The 27,773-nt window shown below is 33.9% G+C and overlaps 2 protein-coding genes across 3 annotated transcripts; both read right to left on the bottom strand.

Annotated features, from left to right (window-relative positions):
- Window positions 1–1,410: 1,410 nt before the first annotated feature.
- On the bottom strand, window positions 1,411–6,971 carry Acbp2 (Acyl-CoA binding protein 2). Of its 2 annotated transcripts, none has more exons than XM_014236249.3 (3): window positions 6,869–6,971; window positions 2,075–2,115; window positions 1,411–2,009 (listed from the first exon to the last, which is right to left on the bottom strand). In XM_014236249.3, the coding sequence occupies exons 2-3, from the start codon at window positions 2,087–2,089 to the stop codon at window positions 1,761–1,763; spliced, it is 264 nt and encodes an 87-aa protein (XP_014091724.1). In that variant the 5' UTR covers window positions 2,090–2,115; window positions 6,869–6,971; the 3' UTR covers window positions 1,411–1,760. The 2 variants fall into 2 exon arrangements, with proteins under 2 accessions (XP_014091724.1, XP_014091725.1); XM_014236250.3 differs by lacking the exon at window positions 6,869–6,971 and adding an exon at window positions 6,644–6,819.
- Window positions 6,972–15,720: 8,749 nt separating this feature from the next.
- BBS1 (Bardet-Biedl syndrome 1) lies at window positions 15,721–18,249 on the bottom strand. Its single transcript, XM_036372128.2, has 5 exons — window positions 17,863–18,249; window positions 17,543–17,778; window positions 16,664–17,483; window positions 16,104–16,375; window positions 15,721–16,016 (listed from the first exon to the last, which is right to left on the bottom strand). Exons 1-5 carry the CDS (start codon window positions 18,131–18,133, stop codon window positions 15,819–15,821), a joined length of 1,797 nt encoding a protein of 598 aa, XP_036228021.2. The 5' UTR covers window positions 18,134–18,249; the 3' UTR covers window positions 15,721–15,818.
- Window positions 18,250–27,773: the final 9,524 nt, after the last annotated feature.

The following is a 27,773-nucleotide window of genomic DNA, read 5'->3' on the forward strand; positions in this document are numbered from 1 at the left end:
TTGATTTTTAATAATTTCAACTAAATCGTACAAAAAAGACTAAAAACTGCATAAAATGACTTGTAGCTTTCTCGTTGGTGCACAAATTGTCATCACTATTCTGACCAATATGTGAACTATTTTTATAATATTAAATTAAACAAACTGCACATCATCAAGATGAGTGAGTATCGATTTGAAACTTGTAAATTTTTTCGGATGGCAAGTGATGTCAAAGTTTCGAGTGAATCTCTTCATTCACTCTTAAAACATCTTTTAAAACCCCAACTTTATGTTCCTTAAATGTAATGGTTAGTTAACTAAATACAGCGAAAGAAATGTTCATAATAATCTTCTCAAAATGTTTAATGAATGAAAAGTTGATATTTTAAGTTGAAGGTCGAGTCTATTTGTCAAACTTTTCTCTTCTTTTACAAAATTTTGAATTAAAAATATTGCATTTTTTTTTACTTCATTTTTACTTGGAGCACAAGGTATACTTTAAAACATTCTTATTTAATGACGCTTAGCTCTGATTTTATTAATTTGTAATTGAAATGGAAATGATATCACAGCACTTTCAAAAAAATAGCATACAATTTTACAAGTTTAAAATTTTTTCAACCCACATAATGCTGCAGTTTGCTGCTTAAGTCTTTTGTTTCAATACTTGCCATATAAAGCGAATTATTAGCCTGCAAGTCAATACGATATATGAGGTCTAGTGTCTAATTGAAGATTTTATTTAGCAGAACTAGATTTATCTGATCTAAGTCAAATAAGCACATTTATGTTCATTAACTTGTGTTGCCATTTTGAAGGTAATTTCATAATGCTACTCTCATAGAAACCTTCGTCCATATTGGAAAAAACTAGGTTATTCTATTTTTATAATATTCTCTTGAGGCGAATTTTTGACCAGCTAAATCATTCGCCATGGACAGCAACAGATAATAAGCACTCGTTTCGAGTTCCGTAGCATTGGGTGGATGCATAAGAACATCCTAACTAAACTCCCGAAGCTTCTGGCGGGCCACTTTCGATGTGAGTGACCTGGCGTTGTTCTAATAGAGCACAATTCTTCCTTCAGATGGTCCAATTGTTGACAGTACCTGTCCGAATTAAATGTTTGACCGTAGGCGAGCAGCTCATAGTAGATGATTATCATTTGATATCTAGTCGGTAAACGGTTTCAAATGGTTTTGTGCCATTTTTAGCTCCTGAGTAATCGAAGCACGTCTTAAATGATGTGACAACTGCTCTTCCAGATCGTGGTGCATCTTCAACATCAAAATTACCGGAACGAAATCGACAAAACCAAAATTGGGCGTGGTTTTAGTATTCTAATATAGCAAAACTCATCTAACTCGTACTTACACAACACGATATACTGAATCCTAAAGCCATCTATGCAAAAAATAATATAATGGATTTCTTTTTACTAGGCCTAATATGTATTTCAGACTAGAATTATAGCTCCAAATATTTTTTCCTTACAATAAAGTTAAAGTGAGTGAACAACATTTATCCAGTTAGAAGAATATTTCAAAGCCATATTGTTTGTGCGAATTTCAATAAGCGTTAAAATATTTTTTTACATATTGTAATAAACGAATAAAAAACAGTTGCTTCTATATATTCAAAATTACAATATTTTTTGTTAATTTTCAAAACATGATGTTCTTTACAGCTACATATTATAATAGGGACTTTTAATTTTTCCAAAAAGTGTTTCAAAATCTTCCTTGGCCATTTTATATTTACAAATAAAGTTATCTACATTAAAGATATGAAGCTGATATTTTTTCTACAAATGCTATGTACTCCTGCTTGGCGACATCTTGTGATTTGCCCTTTTGCTTGTTCCAGAACTCCCATTTGGCTTTGCCTTTCAGGTCAAGCATACCGGGCTTAGATGTGTTATTATCACCGACGGTGGCTTGTTTAAAGAGCGCGTACAATTTCAGCAGCTCCTCGTCGGTGGGACGTTTGGTGAAGGTTTTCGCCTTTTCAGCAGCGGCATTGAATTTCTGCAATAAAAACAATATCACAATTTTATGATATCGAAAATTAATGTATAAAACTATGTAATTACCTCATCCAGCGACATCTTGTAGTTATCTTTTAATTAATTTTCTGAAAGGAGAATATGGAAGAGATAATAATTTTTTCGTATTTTATATGGAATAAGTGAGGCAATCGTTAAAATATCACCTTGAAGTGGTAATAATAAATGTAAATAGAATGGAATATGATAGCAGGATAATAAAAATCCGTTCACACAATGACATACATAAATTTATCGCACACATATACTTGGCTAAACACTCAAATGATTAGTATGTAGCCTTGCCCGTGGTGAAGCTTGACCTACAAATGAAGCCTGTTTTCAACAGGAAATATCTCATTTACTTTTGTGTAAGCTTCTCAAGGAGAGACAGATTGTAGTTTTATATATTTCTGTACAAGGACATATACATATTCACGTCGATAGTTATTACAGTCTGACCTTAAAAGTAACCAATTTCATCAAAAAAAACCAATTTGATTAAATTTTTTATTTTTATTGCTATCCGTGTTTCTTTTGCATATAATCCATACATTGCATCTGCTCATAGGCTTGGACAAAAGAAACTTCTTAGGTTTCTTTGGATCGTGCTTTCTGTCATTTTTATACCCTGAATAGGGTATATTAAGTTTGCCAAGATGTTTGCAACACCCAAACGGAAACGGCGGAGACCCTTTAAAGTATACTTATATGTATATTATATAAATGATCAGCGTGATAAGCTGAGTCGATTTAATCATGTTTGTCTGTCTGTCAGTTTTTGAGGTATCGGTCTGAAATTTTGCACATATCCTTTTTTCACCAAGAAGCTGCTCATTTGTCTGAACCGCTGATATCGGACAACTATATCATATAGCTGTCATACAACTGGCCGATCAAATTCAAGTCCTTGTAAGCAAAAATCTTTTATTTGTCAAAGGTATCTTCATGAAATTTGGCATATATTATTATCCAAAGTATCGCTACAACCTTCAAACACATTCTTCAGATCGGACGACTATATGCTATACAACTGACCGATCAAACTCAAGTCCTAGTATGGAAAACTATTTTTTTGTCAAAGGTATCTTCGAGAAATTTGGCATAGACTGTTATCCAAGACTTCGCTAAAATCTTCGAATATATTGCTCAGATCGAACCACTGTAGCTTATAGCTATCATTTAAACTGACTGATCAAAATCAGACTAAAGACTTTGTATAAGCTTTTACGCTATACAAAAATGCACCTGTGAAGGGAATTTTAGCTTCGCTGCAGCCGAAGTTAACGCTTTTTCTTGTTAAATAAATTATTTACTTCATTTCTTCCTTACCAACTTTGCTAGTGACCAACGAGGTAAAGGTTTTACAACCTAATCTGATTCGTAAGTTATCATGCGGTAGATATTGGTATATTGTATTATAATAATAATAATAATGCAAGAATAGCTCAATCACTTTTGTTTAAATTTTCTTGTCTTTGTTCTTAAAAGACTCTGCAAATATAACATTGGAACGAGCAGGAATTCGAGATGGATCGTTCAATCTAGTGGAACAACGGCGGGGCTGGTTTCTTAAGATTTTTTATAGAGATTCTAGATATAAAAAAGAATAACTTATATAAGGGCTGTTTATGGACAAGTAAGCGTGCTCTCTGCTGTTTTTACATATAAGGAACGACTATTTATAAATATATTTAGAGACTGAGAAAGCGCTGTACAGGGTAGAATACAAATTGTTGCTGGTGGAGAAGAGTTCAGTTGTACCAAAAATTTTGGAAAAGTTCACTTATCTAAACATAAAAATATGCCAAAAGTGTTTTTGGAGAGATCCTCATTCAAACTTGTTTTGAAGTAGAGAAGAAATAAAAAAATTTAAAGAATCAATAATTAGAATGAATAGAGGTTTATTAGTTACTAAAAAAAATATGCATAAATATGATTGCACTTGGATTTAGAGTTTGTTTTATTTTCTATGGTTAGCTCTTCATTTTTTAGTTTCACTTTCCGCTGTATGTAACAGTCTGTCTTCTCTTAAATCATTGCATTCCCCATTAATTCAAAGTCTATTGCTTTGTGACCAACAGTAGCAGTATAAAACATAAATATGTAAGCTTATATAGAAACGCACACATACCATGTATATATATATATATATATATATAAACGTGTGTAACTATATGTTACGGCAAAACTTTCTCTAAGAAATAATTCAATTTGATTACGCGAGTGCGGCATTCAAGTGTCCAATTGTAAGCGCGCTATGTACGAGCGATTTTTGTTGTGGCACGGTGTGCCGAAGCGACTAAAATTATTAAATAAAATGGAAATAATTCAGATAACCATTTTGCAAGTTCTTGAATTTTCAATTGAGATTTTTTTAATTTATGATTTTACGTTTAATTTTTTTGGGTTAACGTCGCCGATATCAGACCACTATAGCATATACTCATATGTTAGCTGTCATTAAAACTGGCCGATCAGAATCAAGATTAAGAACTCTTTATACTCTTTTATGTTACAAGAAATGCCGCTGTGAAGGATGTTATGGTTTTTTCTTGCACGAGCATTGCGACGGTTACAAAGTACGATGTTCGAATTTTCATTAGCACCCAAACACTGTGCAACGTATGTAATTAAATTGAGTCCAAAACTCTGATCGACGTGCTATTGCTTTATTCTGTTATTGTATTTGTATTAATTTTTATTACAGCTACATGACGAGCAATATTATATTACTTGCGGCTATGATTGTGAGTAAATTCAAAACAATTTTGCAAGTTTAGTTTTATTATTCATGGTGAAGCGCGGTTTGTCCAAACCTTTCGTTAAATCAGCAGTATGATCAAAAGAAATACTAACAAAATATGTATGAATTTAAAAAGTGCGATTGGCTACCGGTTTTTGGCGATTGTAATGTGTACTTGGTGTTAAGTCAACTGTATGGAAAATGTAGAATAAAAACAAGAAATATGTTATATCTTCGCACAGTTAAATCTCTATAATTTGCTAAGTATTTTATTAGAGTTAACAAATTATGCCAAGCAAAATGGAGCAAAAATAAAAAGAACGAGTTCAAAAGAGTATAGAGGAACTTAATGGGCCAATAGTAAACTGCAATATTCATTTTTATACAAATTGGGGTTAAATTACAACAGAAATTGCGCACAGGTTGGTGAGGGTAAATGAAATCATCTAAAAAAAGTAAAATAACGGAACGAAATAAGACAATATCAAAAAAAGTAAAATAAAATAAAATTAAATTAAATTACAAAACATAAAATAAAAAAAAATAAAACTAAATAAAGTTTAAGTAATTTAAATTGATTTATTTTAAATTAAATTAAATTTCAAAAATAAAATAAAATTAAAGTAAATTAAATTAAATTGATTTATTTTAAATTAAATTACAAAAAATAAAATAAAGGAAAGTTGAGGAAGTTGCACATATAATAGAGTGAGTATATTTTAGTTCCGATGGATTCACAATGGGCTTCCTAAAGGCCTAGGGCGTCGTCAGACATCCCCCTTACCAACTATCTAAATTATATTTGTCAGATATAATTTTTTCTTTGAACGTGCCATTTTTAAATCAAAAGTAAATTCGTATATGATAATGTGATATTATAGTTTTTAACGGCAATTAACGATTTTTCAATTAAACTATAACTTAAAATCTTACATTTGCTAAAACCAAACAAAATACATCAGTTAATTATATGATTTAAAAAAGTATTTCACTAAAACTAATTTAATAAGATCTAAATAAAGAAGAATCGCATGACATTTAGTCTAAATCAAGATCATGTCAGCAACAAGGTTAAAACTTGAAGTATTCCGCGTTTATTTCATTACACAGCTTTTCATTTTATTACTTCACCATAGTTAAAAAAAAAACTGTGTAAGTGTCTGCTTTAAAAAAATGTCAAAAGCACGTACTTAACGTTTAAATAAATAAATAAATCAGCAAAGACACGTCTTCTTAAGACGTACGTACATTCATATGTATTACCAACTTCTTTAGTAGTATTGTATAAAAAACTCTATTAAGTCTGTTTCCGAATTTCGAAATAAATAAAAATATAATTTCAGTTAAATCGTAAACTTTTTTATGAGGTCATAATTGGTTAATTGGATATTTACAGTGCAATGCAGACATGTTAAAGTTAAAAAATAATTTTTATTTTTTTCAATTGAATTAATAGAGTTGAATTTCGTACACTCGTGTGCATTTCAAACCTGTGCAGAAAAACGAACGTGAGTACAGAGTACATAGCTAATGTGAAACAGGGAAAATTAGAAGAGGTAAACATGGATAGGCAAGCTTACTAAACAAGCACAAATAGGTATTACACACATAAGTATGTGAGTTCGTACTTGAGCACAAAAAACCCTACTAAAATATCGCGCGAAGTAGGGTTCAAAGTTTCGTGCTTCTAAAACAAACCAAAGCGGAGCGCATTAGCAAGTTGTCGAAGCGGGCAAATTTAAATATTTAATAAATTCTCGAATACAATATAGATGCAATATATGTTAGTCACAAAGTGACTGTTGTGTTTGTAAATGAAGCCTCTTATAAAAGTCCAGGAAAATAGTTATTCGTCACATTATTTAACTTACGAGTTCGTATATTTGTGTATATATAATATTTAACAAATGCAATTTAAACCACTTTATTGCATACGCAACATCGCGCTAGCACATGCAAAGAAACCCACAAATAACCTCTGCACTCGAATTAATACTTGTCAGCGTATCGTTTGCGCCGTTTACTCTTATACTTATCTCGTATGATTTCGAAAACGTACAGGTATATTTATTATAACTTATTTGCAACAAACTTACACGATCAACGTTCCACGCGAATGGCGAATTACAGTCTGAATTCGAAGCGCGAGCATTTGTTGAATTTAACAACAATTGGTTGACGCGATCAGCTGTGCTAAAAGCTTCACGGTTGACTCACTCGAAAGCTCCACTCGATGTTGGGGACCACATATTCAGTTACGTGCACCAATAGTGGAGTTGGTAAGTGTTTGCGTAGTGTATGATTGATTTTGAGCTTTGATGCGCTTGCACTGGCGAATATTTCGAGGATTACGTGTGTTTTACCGGCACGTAGCTCATGTTATATACACATATTTAATTATAGTCGTACATGTACTTCTATACACTTGTTTTAATATTATCGTTTCAAGCAATACACGATTTAAGTTTAATCTAATAATCTAATGCACTCACTGGAGTTTATTGCTTGCAAGTTAAAGTACTTGGGTGGTAAATAGTTCATACAGTTCAATTAGCCGGTAGCAGGGTGCAAAACAGTCATGTGACACCGCAGGTGATTCCACACTACACAACCTTGTAATGCATTTAAACTGAAAATTCAGTAGAAAAGTAAGCCATTAGAGGCAGACTTTTGTAAAAACAATAAAAAACGGGAACTTCGATTGCACCGCTTAGCTATAAAATCCTTCACAAATACAACAGATTCCTTACTGCAGTGGTCCGATATCAGTTCCGATATCGTTCCGACGAATGAGCAGCTTATTGGGAAGAAGATGAGGTTTGCAAAATTTTAACTCAACATCTCAAAAACTGAGGGAGTAGTTCGAGTATATACAGACAGATGAACATGCCATAATCTAATCAGTTCCTCAAGGCGATCATTTGGGTGTTACAAACATCGTGGCCCTATTTAGGATATTTCTTTATTGATTTTTATCATAACATTTTTAATTCTGGACTTTCCTAAATACATTTTTCCTTATTTTGGTTAGAAAAAAAATCGAAATAAAATTCGGTATAGAGAGATTAAAAACGCATAATTAAATTGTAGTATAGAAAAGCTTGATTAATGGAATGCGTTGTAAGGAGATCAAAATATTATGACAATTTAATTAAGTTGCAGTGTTATGGAAATTAATTCGTTATAAAAAACTTCGTTGTACAGAAGATCGAAGAGAAGTTCGACTGTAACAACAATTAGAATAACATTCTACGATTACGTTAGTCAGGTTCCTTCAATCAATTATTGAATTTTTATATTCAATTCATTTAACTTTCACTATAATTTTATTACTCTAAAGGAAGATCCAAAATCATAATTGCATGTATAGGTCAATATAGTACGTGTTTCCCAAAAGATAAAAATTCCACCAAGTGGAAATATTTGGTTGGTCAAGAGTGTTAAAAAAGTATCTTGATTGTTTTATTTAAATATATGTATTACAATCACCCTTATTCCCCTCTTCAGTGTTCATTTCACTGGCAGTTTACCTGAGCAGGGGTATCTTACTAAAGCCTTTCAAGGGCATGCATTTCAAAGATCTCCATATTGCAGCACTGAAGGTTTTTATCGTCATAAAAAAAACTTAAGATCTCAATAAAGATCTTCACATTATTTTTGAAATTTTTATTTTTACATGCTTAACCCTAATTAAAGCAGTTAATGTCAGGGTAGATGCAACTCTATGTATTTTTACCTTTTATATAAAGATTAAAATACCATTCACTAATGCTATAAGTAGTAACTTACTCTTATATTTTATATTACACGCAATTACTAATTACATGGCAATAAAATTAAATAATATTTACAGATTAACATAAATAGTCTTTAGCACAGGGATTTTAAAAGTAAATAGGTGAGTATTTCTCTTAAACCTGGATGTAGGCTTCCTGGGCGGCAGCTTGTGAGAGACCCTTGCGGGAGTTCCATGCGTCCCACATGGCCTTGCACTTTAAATCCAAAGCGCCTGGCTTCTCAACGTTGATATCACCAATAGTAGCCTGCTTGAAGAGATCGTAGAATTTCAAGATTCGTAGTCAGTGAGGTTTTGAAAAGAGGTTCTTATGTGAAACGTTTCTTTAAACTAAAATCATGAAAAAAGTAATGAGAAAACAAAAGATATATCTATAGTTCACGCCCACTTACAGCGACCATTGTATAGCCCCTGTTGGTTGTTCACGTAAATGTTGTAGAAATCAAATAACTCCAAACTATTTGCGAGAGCTTTTTTAAACTCTTTTTTTTTAAAAACTTACTAAAGATTTAAAGTAAACAAGTAAGGAAGGGCTAAGTTCGGATGTAACCGAACATTTTATACTCTCGCAAAGTCAAATGGTATACTCGTTTGAGATTTCTTTGTGGATTGACTGATATTTTCGGTAGAAGGTCAACTATAGGCACTGGGGTCCACATATTTAGTACTTAGGGGTTTGAACAGTTTTGGTTCGATTTAGACAATTTTTGGCCGCAGGGTGGCATACTTTAATTGCATTATTGACGCAAAGTTTTACCCCGATATAGTCATTGTTACCTGATTTGCATAGTGGAAAGTGAAAGAATCAGAAGGCATTGAAAATGGTGTTACATGGGAAGTAAGCGTGATTGTAGTCCGATTTCGCCCATTTTCGCACTATGACATAGAAACATGAAAAGAACGTTATGCACCAAAGTTGGTTGAAATCGGTTGAGGAGATCTCAAGATATGGGTTTTCACCTAAAAGTGGGCTGTGCCACGCCCACTGACTTATTTTGAACGCGGTTCCTATAAAGCCAATTTATACCATGTCAGAGATAAAATTTAATGTCTCTGGCGTGTTTAGTGCTTGATTTATCGCGCTTTTAGTAGTTTTTAACAGTACCGTTATATGGGGAGTGGGCGAAGTTGCCACCCGATTTCAACTATTTTCACACCGTCAATAGAAGTGCTAAAAACATTTGCTTCTAGTGAATTTTGTTATTATAGCATTAGGGGTTTAGGAGATATGCACATTAAACCTATTAGAGGCGGGACCACGCCCACTTTTTAAAAAACTTTTAACTGCAGATGCCCCTCCCTAATGTGATCCTGTGTACCAAATAACAGTCTTGTATCTTATTGCGGAGCTTAGTTATGGCAAGTTATTTGTTTTTGATTAATGGCGTTTTGTGGGCGTGGCAGTGGTCCGATTACGACCATCTGCAATACCAACCGTCTCACGGTACCAAGAAACATGTCTACCAAGTTTCATAAAGATATCTCAATTTTTACTCAAGTTAGAGCTTGCACGGACGGACGGACAGACAGTCACCCGGATTTCAACTCGTCTCTTCATCCTGATCATTTATATATATATAACCCTATATCTAACTCGATTAGTTTTGGGTGATACAAACAACCGTTAGGTGAACAAAACTATTATACTCTGTAGCAACAGGTTGCGAGAGTATAATAAAAACAAAAGTGAACAAGTAAGGAAGGGCTAAGTTCGGATGTAACCGAACATTTTATACTCTCGCAAAGTCAAATGGTATACTCGTTTGAGATTTCTTTGTGGATTGACTGATATTTTCGGTAGAAGGTCAACTATAGGCACTGGGGTCCACATATTTAGTACTTAGGGGCTTGAACAGTTTTGGTTCGATTTAGAAAATTTTTGGTCACAAGGTGGCATACTTTAAACGTATTATTCACGCAAAGTTTTACGCCGATATAATCATTGTTGCTTGATTTGCATAGTGGAAAGTGAAAGAATCAAGTGGTATTTAAAAAGGTGTCATATGGAAAATAGGCGTGGTTGTAATCCGATTTCGCCCATTTTCGCACTATGACATAGAAACATGAAAAGAACGTTATGCACCGAATTTGGTTGAAATCGGTTAAGCAGATCTCAAGATATGGGTTTTCACCTAAAAGTGGGCTGTGCCACGCCCACTGTCTAATTTTGAACGCGGTTCCTATAAAGTCATCTTATACCATCTCAGAGATAAAATTTAATGTCTCTGGCGTGTTTAGTGCTTGATTTATCGCGCTTTTAGTAGTTTTTAACAGTACCGTTATATGGGGAGTGGGCGGAGTTGCCACCCGATTTCAACTATTTTCACACCGTCAATAGAAGTGCTAAAAACATTTGCTTCTAGTGAATTTTGTTATTATAGCATTAGCGGTTTAGGAGATATGCACATTAAACCTATTAGAGGCGGGACCACGCCCACTTTTTAAAAAAAATTTTAACTGCAGATGCCCCTCCCTAATGTGATCCTGTGTACCAAATAACAGTCTTGTATCTTATTGCGGAGCTTAGTTATGGCAAGTTATTTGTTTTTGATTAATGGCGTTTTGTGGGCGTGGCAGTGGTCCGATTACGCCCATCTGCAATACCAACCGTCTCACGGTACCATGAAACATGTCTACCAAGTTTCATAAAGATATCTCAATTTTTACTCAAGTTAGAGCTTGCACGGACGGACGGACAGACGGACAGACGGACGGACAGACGGACGGACGGACAGACAGTCACCCGGATTTCAACTCGTCTCTTCATCCTGATCATTTATATATATATAACCCTACATCTAACTCGATTAATTTTAGGTGATACAAACAACCGTTAGGTGAACAAAACTATTATACTCTGTAGCAACAGGTTGCGAGAGTATAATAAGCATTTATTTGAAGATATTCTATGAAAATTGATTAGATGTCGTTGAGATAGTCAATAATATTTTGTGAGAAAGTAATTTTTGTAGTTTTGTGTTAACTATTAATGTAGCAGGGATGTAATTTTGGCTGATATTTATATTTGAATGTATAACTAGGAAAACAGTTTTAAGTAGTGTGGTAAATCACTACCGAGCATCGTATTAAAGAAATTAATTTTCTTTATTTAAATACATTCAACCAGATACATATTATGAGGAATGCAAATTTATGTGCATACTTTTAGGCGTCACCGAAAAGAACAACTGCTTGTTTATGTTACAATTTTGCATTTGTGAGAGAGGCGTAATATGGTTTTTGCTGAAGATAAATGTCAAAAAGTCTTTTGATACCGCATAGGAAACATTCCGTTTAGCGTCTGAAGAAGGCATAGACCCGAAATTTACCTTACCAGAAGTTCAACCCTAAGTAAGGAAGGATGCGTACGAACATTTTATACTCTTACAATTTGCAAGGATCAAAGAGGAAATATTTTCTAATGTTTGTAAAACTTAATAGTAAAACATGTAGGAAAGAAATTCAATATTCGTCATTCGACGAAATAGTGAATGGACTACAATATTATCTCAATCACTTATATTGGAGGTAATGTACTTAATTAGCTTTTTTCTACATATTGATTAACATCTTAAATATTTATATTAAAATTAAGCAAACTAACATATTAGTGTGTGGCGTAACAATAATCGAAATATTCTTTTCTTGGCATAGCTTCTATTGTGATATAGGTGATATTAACTGAACCAACGAGACGATATAGTATCAGTATTGTACGTTCACTTAGTTTTCCTACGATATGTCGCGTATTGATCGATATAAGCAGAATAAAGTCAACCAGAAGATATGGGGGCTAGGGATCTTTTAGCAATTTTTAGCATTATATTATCATGGAAAAAGGCCCTCTGAACCTCTTGACCAATATATACGATATAAAGTGAATTGGATGATATAAAATCCGTATATGTATTAGGTATGTATATGAGGGCTAGATGATGTATTGATGTAATTTTTGGCAAACTTGCAGATGCCCTCTGAATTTCATTACGATATATCTCAGACTGATTTAGATTATTATTGTACGGATATTTTGGAGAAAAAAGTCAGTTATATACTCTGAAGTCAACATATGTATTCGGTTTCTAGGAGCTTGACAAGTTCGGAAGCAAAGTTTTGTGCATAATTTTATTCCGATATCAATATTGGTGCCTGAGTTATATCGTTTAGAGGGAAAGAATCAGAATGTTGGAATTAAGAATTGTGTTATTTGGGAAATAGTTGTGGCGGTAGCTAATTTCTTCACACTTTTTTTACACCGACTGCAACTCTTCATTGCCATATGTATTGTGAACTTTAGTTTTTTCAACGTTTTTCTTCAGCATGCTACCACACGTTTAGTAGTTTTCCACATTATCTCTGTATGAAAGGTGGGCGTGGTTATCCTCCGATTTCTCCCATTTTCACACTGAATGATATAACATAAAAAATTTTTTTGCTTCCAATATACCAAGCTCCTCAAAGTGCCAATAAATAAATAGTTTCTTCAAGATTCTTAATTTTGACTTAAGTTATGGCTTGGACGGACTGACGGATAGATAGATACACATCATCTAGATATTTTTAATTGTATGTCCATCTCGTTTAGTTTCATATTTCGAGAAGTAAAAAATGTTGCATATAAATTCAGTATGTATTGTAGGTATATTCAATATATTGGGTATAACTATGAGATAAATCAACCGGAGTGGCGAAGACGAAAATCATTACAAATGTATATGAGGGCTAATTCATGGACCAATTTCACAATTTTTCGCATTTAATAGTATGTCCATGATTATACGTTTACTTAATTTTGCTAAAAGCAACAGACCCTGAGTTAAATACATTCGCCATCGGCGCAAAAGTGGACAGTACCGTGTCCATTGATCAAATTTTATACCGATTCACCCGTATTCCGTCCGTACTATAATTACTGTAAAATTCAATGTGTTGACTATTGTCGTCAGATAGTTATCGCACTTTTAGTAGTTTTCATCCTTAGTATGGTGACTGGGCGTGGTTAATATCCAATTTCATCGATTTTAAATTTTAGATTTGATATGTGTTAAATCATGCTGGGAGCCTAAAATATTAAAGAAAATCAAATGAATCAACTGAAAAAATAAGTGGAGGTCAAGCGATGCTAATTATAAGACACATTCAGAATTTGGAAAAAGTCAGGGCGGGTGCGAAGAACTTGTGCTATAAATCCCATAATTACATAGCCTCATTAGAATATACTACTTGTATATATGTATGTTATTATTACACGAAATATTCGGGTTGTCTAAAGGGGGTGGGTATAAGCGTAAATTTGTTAGGATAACTTACATACTGGTTGATTTATTTCAAATAAAATTAACTAGATGATGGAAATAGATACATACGCATATATAAAGTAATAATCAACCCGAAAGACAGAAATAATTTTAGGGACATAAGCTTAGACTCAGCTTTATTGTTATATTTTTCATTCCGTCAACGAAAATTATTCCCAAATCATCCTCAAATGAGTTATACCTTGCATAAACTTAACCGAAGAAGCTAAATTTAATCTATTAAGTTGAGGTGTCTAACGTCAACCAGAAGATCGGAATTGAAGATATTAGGGATGTGAGATTAAGACCAAGGTCTAGACCAACTCCATTCATGTTCAGCGCTAAACCATTAATATAATAAAGTTTGGCATTCAAATTCAGTTAATTTTGCTAAAATATCTTACATATTGACCGTTATATAGTAGATCTAATCGGTATAAGGCCAAACAGAAGTTTAAAAATCTTTTATTAGGTATATGGGAGATAGGTGTATTTTGTATGAAGTAAATTCATGTTTGTATATCTTGATATAAGTTGATGGATATTGCTCCGGCACACTTGAGAATAACTTTTCAAGCAATTTTATCACACACTGAACGACATATTCGTCATAAGGCTTGTTAGAAATGGGAGTGGGTGTAGGTAATTCGTTCATGGTATAAGGCCCACCTGAAGTTTGAAAGTTTTATATTATATGCTGTCTAAGGGGTGTATTGACCTGATTTTATATATTTTTGGCATTTATTAACATGCCACATACAAAAACAAAATAATATGCTCCTTGAGTGTCATTAAAATACACTATACCATATATGGAGTAAAGTCAGCCGGATGTTTGAAAATCGTGATATTCGTTTTATGAGGGTTAAGGCAAGCTTTGACACATTTTGGTACACTTGACACACTACATTGTTATCAGTAAAACACGCTCTTTTGTTTTTACAGTATAAAGTAAACCGAAAGTTCGAAAAACTTTGTATTTGTGCCTAATTTTTTGAAGATACCTCGTCAAATAAAAAAGTTTCCCATACAAGCACTTAATTTTGATCGTTCAGTTTGTATGGCAGCTATATGCTATGTTCGTCCGATATCGACCGTTCTGACGAATGAAGGTGCTCATGCACAGGTTAGTCAAAGAAAAGGATAGGTGCAAAATTTCAGACCGATACCTGAAAAACTGACAGACAGACAAACATTGCTAAATCGACTCAGCTTATCACGCTGATCATTTATATAATATATATACTTTAAAGGGTCTCCGACGTTTCCTTCTGGGTGTTACAAACTTCGTGGCAAACTTAATATACCCTGTTCAGGGTATAATTAAATGAACATATAATACTGGATGTACAATACTATAAATGTATGTAGGTATATGTATTTAAGGCCAAAAATTCTGGAAATCGATCTACAAATTACCCCTGCACCCAGCTCCAGCTATTCTACATATAATGATTTTCGTTATTCTAGCAGACTTTGATCCGAACATTTCGGTCAGTGTGTGAATTATCTTCACAAAATTGCGAATAAACATGTTCTCGAGTATATTCGAATAATGTCAGAAGTTAAAGCAATCAGTCCAGAAATTCCACAAGCCCCAATGGGGTATCATATAGTGATTTGCAGCTGACTTTAAGCCGTTTAGGATCAGGTGGTTTATGGTCCCCGGATTTGATAGTTGAAAATTGCGAGAGTAATTGGCTTGTTATTTATAAGTTAAAGAATATCCTTTATTTTAAATACGTCCATTTAACGTTTGGGCATAGAATCTACTAAATTTACCCTCTCAAACAGTGACCGTATTATTTAGTTCATAACTGTAAATGTATAATTTAATAAAAAAAACACGCGCATATTTCTCCAATCATAACATTTTATTCGAATAGGTCGTCTTTTAAAACATACTTTCGGGCACAAGAGTTTTGCGACTAACACAATATCAACACATGAAATTCAAACATTCGCTTCCGATTGCGGCATGGCGATCACAGCGGCGATCAGCGGTTTCGTTTGGCGCGCTTTCAACAGCATAACGCGTATTTGCGAATTTTCTATCGTCAGTGTATGTGGAGGTAACTTAAGATTTGGATCCAATACCGCTACGATCTCAAAGTCGATTTTCAGAGGCACCCCAGGCAATATGCTAGGCAGCTGTGGACGAGAGAAAATAGTGAAATATGGCGATTAGATATATAGATAATATTTGATTTTTATTAAGAGAATGTTTTGAGTTCTCACCTTGGCCATTGATTTGTTTAAGGTGTAGTGACGACGATCGGCGTGGAGCAGCACAGTTAGGTTCGATGCCATTTTGTAGCTTGACATGTTCTGTATAGTTAGATAAAGTCGAAACTCCGGACCAACCCCACATACCTCCGCAGAAAGTTTGACAGGTGCATGTGTTATATCACCAGAAATTGTGCTTTCCGACGAGTTGATGGCGTCGACAGTGGCACGGGCAGCTACGTAACGTAAACGCCATAGCTCGGCTTGAAAAGCGCCATAAGTTGCTTTTAATAAAGAAGGAGAACTTTAATTGTATATACATATACATATACAAGTATATATATATACTAAGTTATGATGAATACAATGTGTGTGAAATTTCCCGCAGGTTGGTTTAACCCTAATTTAGACGTTCCTGGGGTAAATGGGTAAATATTCCTTATTTTTGAGTTCAAAAATTTTTTTGAAGTGAAATAAGCAAATAGAATCCGAAGGATACTTTCAAATAGCAACTTAAAAATTTAATCGTGTTAGAGCATGGTTGAACAGGGGAAACATTGGAATTAACTTACTCTTGGCATTTTGTTTTTCCCTCGCTGCTTGTTCAACAAATATCGAACTTTTCTTCGACTTTTCCAAAATCGTTTCAACCATCATCTTACTCTCGACATTTTCCTTAAGTGCAAGCAACTCACTCGGGTCAAATGCAGCTGTTCGTTTTAGAATTTTCACGAATATCTCACCCTCAACACTAACCATATTCAGCACGTAATCTTCGTGGCCGGTGCGTCCGAAGCACATCGCGCCAATTGTGGATACCATGTGGAACTCATTCACCAAATAACGTTGCAAGTACAACTGCACCAGACCACCTTCCAACGCTACACAGCAGAGTGTGAGTCCCAGATGAGGCAGTGTAATTGGAATCATACACATCGGTAGAGCGGGAAGCTTGTTAACATACAATTGCTTGCCTTTCTTCGAATAACAAACAAGACGACAATCCATGGCACACACCGTTATCGTTTGATCTATTGGCAACAACATTAATCCGGTAAAGGGATGAGATATTTTAAATATCTCCTGACCCTCCTTAACCGACTTACGTAGTAGATATACACCGCCGTAGCGTGTGGCGATTACTACGCGAAAATCGGTTTCATATGTGCCATGTACGGCAATCATGGAGGGCACGGTCTCATAGCCACAGGTCTTTGCTTGATAAATTAAACCGAAACTTTGTGGCTCCAATACCAATATATCACCGTTATCGGTGGCAATAACTAAATGTGAAGGTGGATTCGCATCGCTAGAAATGCGTTGCAAGCAACCGAGTGCAACAATATTCGGGTGACGCATTACTGTTGCATCTGCATATTTCAAAATGTATTCCTGAAAAATATAGACAATTTTGAGAATACGCTTTTCTAAAGATATGAATTCAGCTCTACATTTTGTTCTTCTTGTGGCAATTGTATTAGTTTTTGCGACTTCCTTGACATCTTTGGGCGCTCAATGGACCTTAAGCTTTCGACTAAGGCGGGTTGCTGCTCTACGCGTACTGTAGGTAATTTGAGCCACAAATCTCTTTCTAACTCCTCCGCCTCTAAGCCGGGCACTGTGTATTTGAAATACGGTTTCATATTTCGAAAGAAAAGCACCGATTCCGCGATGGCTACAGCAATAACTTCAATCATACATTTACATACACATATATAATTTAGTTTGTGTTTTTAAACTTTGCAGTTAAACTATTGTAATTCACACCTACTTGGAGTTTTTGGTTCCGACTCATCGCTGTAGAAGCTTTGTACAGCAGCTGGTATACCGTTGAGCTTCAACTCCGTATGCAACGAAGTGCCTCGAAAAATTTTCAAGGTCGCCGTGGGTTCATCGTCCAATGAGATGTCTGCCGCTATGAGTCGCACGTAATTGTCGCATTTAATGTCGCACAATGTCATGCAGCTGGTGACGGTGTTTAGACGCGGTCGTGGCTCGTCTTCGTCTACGATGACCTGTAGCCATTTCGAGTTGACGGACATACTTTCCAAGCTGCAGTAAGATTAAAATGTTATCAACTTTAAAATATATTTATAATGACCTAATGCCCAGCTATTGACAACTTCTTTGGTTTCTTTTGACCATGTAATTATTCAATCTTTGTTTTGATACAGATTTGTTTACCTTAGCAACGGAACGACACGTTTCCATGTTGCCACATTAGACAATTTTCTATACTTTAAAGGCGAGTAAAATTCGGTTACTAAATACAGAAGTATTAATAAAATAAAATAAATAAATAATTGTTTGCATGAGTTTTCAATTATTATTGGGTTTTCATTTTGTCTTTATAAGAAGAAAATGCATAAGAAAAGTGAAGACGGCTTAAATTTACGCGAGATGGAAGTTTTAGTATGACAATATCAACTATTTTGAGGTTATAATAAAGCAGAGATGTTTAAGTCAAAATCAAATTTGTAGATTATTAAGTATACTCGTTATTTATGCTTCACTACTTTCACTTTTTGGGTAGGTGATAATACGTTCATACCATATTTTGAGATTAGCGCAACATCTTCACTGAGTTTTATTAAAGAGAAGAGAGAAAAAAAATTGCACTTGCATTGGTCAGATTTGATCCATTCCCGAAGCTTGTACAATGCTTGTATCACAATTCACAATTTTTATTGTTGGAGTGGTAGAAAATATTATTAAACTAATTTTTAGGAATGTTGTCGAGTACAGGTCTATAAGCCCAAAAATAATACATTATTGAAAAGATCGTGTCACGGAATGTTTATAAAGGTATTGAACAGAATTTTGAAGAAATACCAATATATACCAACCAATATAAAGGTCAAAAAAGAAATGTCGCCGTATCAGTCTGTTATCAGCAAATTGAATGGTAAGTGGTTTACGTAATTTAAGAGTGGAAAGAAATAAAGAACGTAACCGCCGAAACTGAAACAATATGCAAACACATTAAAATAACTTAAGTCCAATAAAGTCTAAATTTTCATATCGCATACGAAGGTTATATTATTAAGGTGTAACATCGCCTTTTTCTTGAAACAACATTTATCGAATTTACTGCAGTGATTACTCGGCGATAACTGATCTAATCACTAGCAAGTTGTTCTGCATATTCTGTATATAGTTCGCCATACCATTATCCACCAGTTTTTTGATCTGATATGAAATTCGGCAGCTGAAAACAACCAAAGTTTTGGGTAAAATTCAACTTTTTTTAAACGTCGCAGTTTTGTCAATTTTTGATTTTTTTTCGACTGTAGGTCATTGTACCGACAATATGAAAGAGAAAGACTGAATAACCAAAACAGTGTAGGACATGTTTTAGCGACGTAACATATCGCGTTTGACTCGAAAATTATTTGAATATTACTGTGTATTCATAAATATGTATAAGTATATTCTTAAAAGTTTAAAATTCAGCAGTTTTTAACTTTTTAAGTTCACAAAAACCGTTCTTTTTTTAGGCTCTCACACTATGTTTGCCCCTTAAGCAGAGTATATTCGAATTTCTTTTTCTCAAACTCTTACAAACTCATTCAAACGAACCCACTCAAAAATATTTACATATCTGCATGGTGACTACAATGGAATAAAATTAAGTTTGAGAAGGAGAGACATATTATTGTGTCCAAGAAAGCCTACTATCTTAAGAAGAATCGGAAGTAAAATGTATATGATGTGTTTTTGAACTGTTTGAAAGTTGTGGATACCAACATTGTTTTAAATTTATATGGATAATGGAATTTTTTCTAAAAATTATCCAATGTGATCGCTAGCTAGCTTTTTAGTCTACCATATACTTGTATGTAAAAGTATACTGTTGTGAAAATAATGCAATAGGCCATAGGGCACATTCTTAAAAACTGGTTAAAGTATTATCCACAATTCTTTTCTATCCTTTACGCGTCAATTACATCAATCATTTAGAAAGTGATACGAATTCGCACGTTCAGGAATGCAAATTGACTTGTGCGTCGCAACACGCTTGTTACCAGCTGAGCACGACACGCCCATTAATAAGAAGCTCTTAAAAGCAAAACATGTTGAGCTCGATTCAAATTTAGACTTATATACAAGTAGGTGCACAATAACTTACTCATGCCCCACTTCAATTACGAAGTGAAGAAATTTCGCCTTTGCTGTGCTGACTGCAGATCAATTACCGGTATTTTCAACAACTAGTCGCCTAGACAGGTATGCAATTCGGACGAGCTAATGAAATAAATCAACAAACAAAATGAACAATGAATGAAGATAAACAAAAAATCTGATTTGGCCATGACTAAGCCAGTGTTTGGAAAAAGTAGAAAATTGGGAGAAGTGCAAAAAGTCGTAAGATAAGCAAATTATAGGAAGCTGAAGAGACAAAAAGGAGAAAATACCAGAAATAGCGCAGTGTAAAATTGAAACCGGTTTACGACACGCTTCCGCTGATGGACCGTGGTAACCATGGGGTTGAGTTATGTTAAAGAGTATGACACGTATTTATCTGTATTTACTGATGTTTATGAAAATGTGAAATGACAAGAAGTCAATATTTAAAGATATTTTTTTGGCGTTCATTTGGAAAAATTTGCAAAAATATATTTGGAATAGTTTGAAAAGCAAACAAGGGACATATTGAAGAAAACAAAAACAACGCCCCCAAAATTGCCGAATGTGTGAGTTGTAGCTTTCGAATTCAATTCTTGCATTGCCTTGAAAGGTAGTGATTCACGCGCACACATTTCGTACGCAAATGTAAATGTTGGATTTTTTGCGGTCAGTTTATATATTATTAAAAATTGCTGATGGCTATTTGCTGGTCACTTTAACTGAGAGTTAACGGCACAGTTATAAATTTGCGTGCCCAAATTAATGCATAAAAAGAAAATTCATACATTTCTGAGTAAAATTTTGCGTTCACGATTAATAAAGTCGCCATTTGTAAAGCTACATCGTACATATGCATGAGTATAATAATTTTCTATATTCGAAACTAAGTAATATCTCGGATTATTGTTAATATCTCGGATTAGAAGAATGTATGTGATTTAACAAAAACGATGTCACTATCGAAATGCTTTTCGTCTGGGTATAATATGATATTAATTCCAGAGAAACAAAGCGACAAAATTCGAATTATTAAAAACGAATGTGAATAGAGAAAATGAGAACACGCCGGACGTGAGTGAGCATAGAAAGGGCAGCGCAAATTTCTGAAATGTCAGCTATGCTGAATGCTAGTGTAGGAGTAGGATGGAGACCTTCGAAGAATGCTCAAATGGATAAGTTCTTGCAAAATATGTCGAAGAATGCAACTAAAGTATGGATGTATGACTTTCAAGTTTACTATACTCTGACAGTTCAGATATATCTGTAACATGATAAGAGTTTAACCAAGTAAGAATGTTGTTTAAGAATTAAAAAATATCAATAATAAACACAGGCCTTTAATAAGAGCCCAACCGATGCGAAGGGCAGCACCCGACAGACTAGTCCTGAAAGTGTGACATTTTTCGTGCGGAATTAGCCGTCATGAAGGGCAAGATAGTTTTTTAAACGTCGAGATGTAAAATTGTTCAGCTTCAGTAATATTTTTTAATTGCTGAAAAATGAGTCTGATGAATTAAATGGTCGCTTTAATCCAAAATTTGATGTACATAATTTAAACAGTGAGATACTTACATGCTTCGTTAACTCAGCTCTACAAAAACAACATTTTTTGTTGCCCTGGATATCTTAGTAAATCTTGATGCTTTCATGTGCCCAGATTAACATACGTCCTTATTCATAAAAACATTGAATATGCTCTTGTTTTTAAGATAAATTTACATATAATATTTTGATAGTTATCAGCACCTTTTTCGCGTATGCAAACTATATATGCGAAAAATTATCCGGAAAGTTTTAAAGTTTTACCAAAAATCAAACGTGGCTATATCTAGAGTTACAGTCTACAAAATGATCTGTTTTACTCAATGAAAATTTCAAAAGTAATTCACATGGACTACTCAGAAAAAATGAGGTCACCAAATACCCCGACATCGATATAGACTGCCAATTGAAGTGAATAAGAGAATGAATCATGATGAATTTAAAGGTTGTTGAGGTTGGTATATGATGACAGCTTACCGCTGGTCCTTAAAAATATATTGATTATAAAAGCTCATAAAAAGCATTATATTGAAATATAACACATGTTTCGAGATTTCTCTCTCTGTATCCTTACTTGAAATAATGACATAATAAATAGATATGTTTTTTGGTTTCACGCTTTCTGATTTTTGTAATGTAAAATGGAAGTAAAGATTAAAAATAAACGAAAACAAATCTTACAAAACCATTTATAGTTTCATAAAATGTGGACATAAATATATCCAAAATCTATTGTATACCTAGGGCAAAAAACCTATGTAGACCAGTGTAATCGATCAGTGATAATAAATTTAACCTCGGTCATGAGAAAAAACTACAAACTGATTCATTCAGGAGCTACACTAAGAATATTATGCCAAGCATTTTCTAATCCCCTAAGGCAAAAACTATTGTCAGAATGGATTTGGTAACTAGGTTTCTACGCCACGTAGTCATATACCAACCTAGGCCTAATCAAACTTGAAAAACGAGTTTTAATACCAAACGGATCTCTAAATTCTTTAGACCATCGTTAAACAAAACTGAGAGAACCTGTAGCTTTCAAAATTATTGTATTAATATGAAGACTAAAATTTGTGGATCCTGAGAATAATAAAGCATTTAATTTCACTCGTTTTAGATATTTCAAACTCAGTCTGGCTACAGTATATAACTGCCATACAAAATATCCCATCAAAATCAAGCCCTTGTAGCGAAAACTTTTTTATTTGACCAGATATCTTAACTAAATTTGGCGTAGATTATTACCCAAGGCAACGGCATAATCTCCAAACATATTATTCAGATCAAACCACTATTGCATATAAAGGTCATTCAAACTGAAGGATTGAAAACATGATAAATATTTTGTATGCCCTTTTATGCTGTAAGATATGCACCTGTTAATGGTATTAGAGTTTCTGTACAGACGAATTTTTTTCGATTTTTCTTGGTTTTGATTGTAAAGCGTTCTTCAGATTTCCCTCTAAGTCACTAAGCTGTATCTGGATTTACAGTTATTTGATTGTAAAGCGTTCTTCAGATTTAACTCTAAGTCACTAAGCTGTATCTGGACTTACAGTTATTAAATTTTTAATGTCTCTAAGGCTTTTACAATTGAAATAAATCCAAAAATGTAGTAGTAACCTAGTTAAACACAAGTCACACTTAATAACGTTATAAGCAAGAATTATTACCGATAAAAGTAAGGCATCTACTCAACATACATTTCCCATTTCAATAATGAAGCTCCATGATTGCTGCAATAAATTTTGGTTTTCCCATCCGCTACCAAACAACTTAGCTGAGATTAAACTAAACATTTTAAACAAAAGAAAGCGACTTATTTTTGCCATAAAATGTCTGAGGGTGAAAACCATGTGTCCCATTAAAATTTAAATTAGGTTCGAGTTAAAATATTTTAATGATTCTTGTACGTTTTAATATTATATATAATTATCAAAATGTATTTTGATGCATGCCTCTTAAAGTACCAGGTAATTGGACAGAATCCCTAAGGGTTGCCAAAACTGTTTAATTTAATTGGTACGGCTGATGATTTAAAAAAATGTGTGTGGTTAGTATAAAGAAATTTAGTTGGGCAAACTAAAGGCTTGTTACATTATATTCATTCTTCTTTCATATCAAACTCAAAATCAAAAAGTAAATAAAGCCTAAGTTATATGTATACGCAAGTATATTTCGTGTATTGATCAATATTTAAGGGATTAGTAGGTTTGAAAATTTCGAAAAATTGATTTGCTTTTACCGTATTAATGTTTAAAATATTCTCTATACTATGTATCGATGATATGTTGATTGTTTAAATTAAATATGTTATCGTATATATTGAAAAATATAGTAAGAATACCCTTTTTTAAATCCATGGAACCCACCTAACTCCTTCATATACTTAGTTAAATAACTGTTATATTTATGAGGAAATGTAGGGAAGCATGTGTAAAATAAAATAGTCTGATGTATTCAAAAGGCGTTCTGAGGTAAGTAGGTGTAGTTCGTTTACTCTAATTTTCGAACCATAGTAATTTTCATGAAGTCGGAACTTCGTCTCCTTCTCCTTTCTAAAATTTTATAAACCGCATAAGTTATTATATCACGTATAAATTTCAGTTTCGCATATTAAAAAAAAAAAAACATGTACAATAGTATTATGAAAAGTATTGCCAACTTCCTAGTAATAAAATAAAAGAGCTCCAACATGAAGTCGATGGTTGTCATTATGAAAAATTATTGCCTCGTGTCTAGTCGCAAATTTCGTGCATTCTTCGGCAATTGCCCGCATAAATTTTATAAGTTCACATATGATGTTTTGCCTATAGGGTTGACATAATGGTCACTATCTGATGCAAAAACGATTTCTTTTTGTAGCGTTCAAGCAAAATTTCTGACATGCAATATCGTCTTTCAATGTACCTTGGCTTTAAATTGCCACCCAATTTTCTTGTTTTTGAAAATAACGTTTTGAAATGGCTGTTTGAGTGACTCCTGATCTTCAAACTTTTGTAGCTGTTCAGGACGTTCTAAATTTTCCAAATACCTACCCTTTTAAGTTTTTCAATTACAAACAAAGTGTAAAGGTATTTATCGATATACATTTATAAGTTATCTCTATTGCACCGATCAATTTCATCAATTAAATATATTTTAGTCACTTGAAGCACAGCAAATAAAAGCTATTAAGCTGTAAAGTTCTAATTTATAGAGTATACTAAAGATACACTATTTAATACCAGCCATCTTTTGCAGTTAAATTATCACACATCTGAAATCCGTGTATTAATAGATAAAGGTCATTCTTGATCGATTTGAAGTCGGCTGTGAAAAATATACATAAAGAAACTATTTCTATTGAGAGCTGTGTTCAATCATTGAATAACAAGAGATATACGAGTAATATAGGCAAAAGTCTAGCATGATCTTCCACTATAATTCAGCGAAAATATGTTCGAAATATACTTGATTCTTAACCTTAACAGCAATCTCAACCTAACCTAAAAAGGACTTTATTCTAGTGGTGGGTGTGACAGTTTAAAATTAAGCCAATGCTATAACCACGAATAAGTGAAATTTAAGCTTAAGAAACTACCACTCCTCTGATACTGTGAACAATTGTTTGATAGCACAACTTGAATTTACTCGGCACCAAAATATTTTTTGTATAAATATACTTTCTTTGAAAGAGATAAAAAAACCATGAATTTAAAATAAATAATTCTCCGGATGAATACTTTTTTACATATGTTAATTTCTTTCAGTTTAAATTTTTTCAATTCTTATGGAACTTTTGCTCAAAGAGATTAATATGATTTTAATGGTGAGTGCATATGAGCTAAGTAAATGCGTGCGAGCGTATGAATTTGTAGGGTATGTCGATTTGTTAACGTTTCTGTTGATTATTACTTTTTCACGACACATTAACAACACGCCGCGCTCGTCAATCACTTAAAACGGCGCGCCGATGAAGTTGAACGCATTGTTAGCGTCATCGGCGCCGACGTCCTAATCACCAACACCAAGCACTCACAATAAGAATGAGTGGCAATCGAGCGGCCAAACGCTGCTTCGTCTATTCACCGATCGCAATGGCAAGCGCGATCAGACTCAAGTCAACAACAACAATAACAATAAGGTGAAATATAATAACATTTCCAGCGTTAAGCGAAAACAATAAAGCTTCTCAAGCAACGCTGTTGGCATTGCAAGTATTGCTGCTGTTGTTGTTGCTGATAGTGTTTTTTTCTTTTGTGTGTTTGCAATCGTCATTAACATTGCGAACGAACGTTGGTTGCCTTAACTGCGCAGAGCGTAGGTAAAAGGCATATAGGACAAACGGCGGTGAGCGGCGAATCGCGGCGTTTGCTTCGCCGTTGTACTTTCAGATACAGTTTTCTTACGGATCGCACTTCAGTCTTGCAACGGACGGCGAACAGCGCATAAATCGGTGCGCTTCCCGAGTAGCCACGCGTTAACTGTGCTATCTTGCTGATTTTTCAAATAAAATTGCGCATTTTCATAAAGTATTGGTGCGTTTTAATTACGAATTGGAAAATAAGTGATCGCATTAATATTGCAATTGATGCAATTAATTGTGTTGCATTATTGATGAGTGTTGATTGAAAAGTGAACGTGAAAGTGTTTGTGTGTGGATGTGTGCGAGAAGTCACCGTGCGCACGAGTGCGTTGCATTGACGACCGCGAAACTGGTTGATCCATAGCGCGCCGGAATGGTTGAGCGCAGGCGCGCGGAACTCTCAACCGTCAACCGTCAAGTGGTAGCAGCAGCATCAACCAACGAAATCACTGTGGCTGCCATCGCGCGTTACTTCCCAATCTTTACTTTCATCTTAGATATTTGCCACAATGTATATACATACATATGTATACATATTAGGTACACTGGTAATATGAATGAAGAAAATTGAAAAAAAAAAAAAATTGAAAATAATAAAAAAAAAACATTGTGTGGAGCTGAAGTGCTGAGTGAAGTTATGGTAAACTGACGAGATTATTATCACTGATCCGCCTGAACCAAAAAACAACAATTAATTGAAAACCGGTGACAGCAGCTGTCACTTTCAATGCGTTTACAGCAATAATAATCTGCTGTTTAGCTCATCTTGTACGTACACCTGTAAATATGTATTTCTGCAATAGAAAAGTCAAAAGCGCATAAATACCTGTTTTGTGAAGTTTTGTCCATATTTACATGAACTGAAAGTGTCCACACAATTGTTTGTGCAATAAAAAGGGCAATATTCATGCGCACTATATACTTTCACGTAAAAGTGTAATTCTTCTTCTTCAGTCTGTGGTGTTTGCATACGCTTCTGTGAGTTCAATAAAATTTCCATATACTTTTGTACAAGAAATAAAAGCCACTGGTGTTTGGAGTCATAATTGTGCTGAAAACCGCACTGTGTTTAAATTATGTTCTTGTTCATAGAAGTTCGCTTTAATAATTGTGAATGTGAGTGTATAGTTTTCAAAAAGAGTTTTTGTTTAATTGAGTTGACGTAATCGCCGTAGTGAATGAGCAGCTGAGTTCTTTGTATTTTGCTGTGATTTTTTTGCTCTTGCCTGTAATAGGAAATCAATTATTCACAATGTAAGTATATAACATATATAATATTCACTATATATTGTATAGTATACTATATATAAGTACACTTATCATCTATCTTGTAATTTTCGATTTTTTGAATTTTTCCTATACCTCCACTGGTCGTAATTGATCGACACATGCCCAAAGTTTCTAATTCTGAGAAGGTGTGGGCGAAACGTGCTACAAAATCTTAATTTTTCCTAAAACTTAGCTACTTGAAATTTTTGTTTTATATTGAACATTAAAAAAATCGAAATCTAAAACATTACCCATAAATATTACAAAGTTTAAAATAAAGGGTCAAATAAATTTATAAATCTTCGTTCCGAATTTCACTAACAATTTTTGTTACATTTTGTAGACGTAATTATCTTCACGAAGTTTGGCACAGATTATTGTTCAAGGTTGGT

Source organism: Bactrocera oleae, chromosome 6, assembly GCF_042242935.1.
Source record: "Bactrocera oleae isolate idBacOlea1 chromosome 6, idBacOlea1, whole genome shotgun sequence".
NCBI lineage: Eukaryota > Metazoa > Arthropoda > Insecta > Diptera > Tephritidae > Bactrocera > Bactrocera oleae.

What these genes read in the sequence shown, in the direction of transcription:
- BBS1 (XM_036372128.2), bottom strand. Translation starts at nt 18,133, where the DNA reads ATGTCCGTCAACTCGAAATGGCTACAGGTCATCGTAGACGAAGACGAG. An exon ending in GGAAAAACAAAATGCCAAGA is followed by an intron (nt 16,376 to 16,663) that starts GTAAGTTAATTC and finishes CTTTATTAAAAG; the next exon opens with CAACTTATGGCGCTTTTCAA. An exon ending in TAAACAAATCAATGGCCAAG is followed by an intron (nt 16,017 to 16,103) that starts GTGAGAACTCAA and finishes TCTCGTCCACAG; the next exon opens with CTGCCTAGCATATTGCCTGG.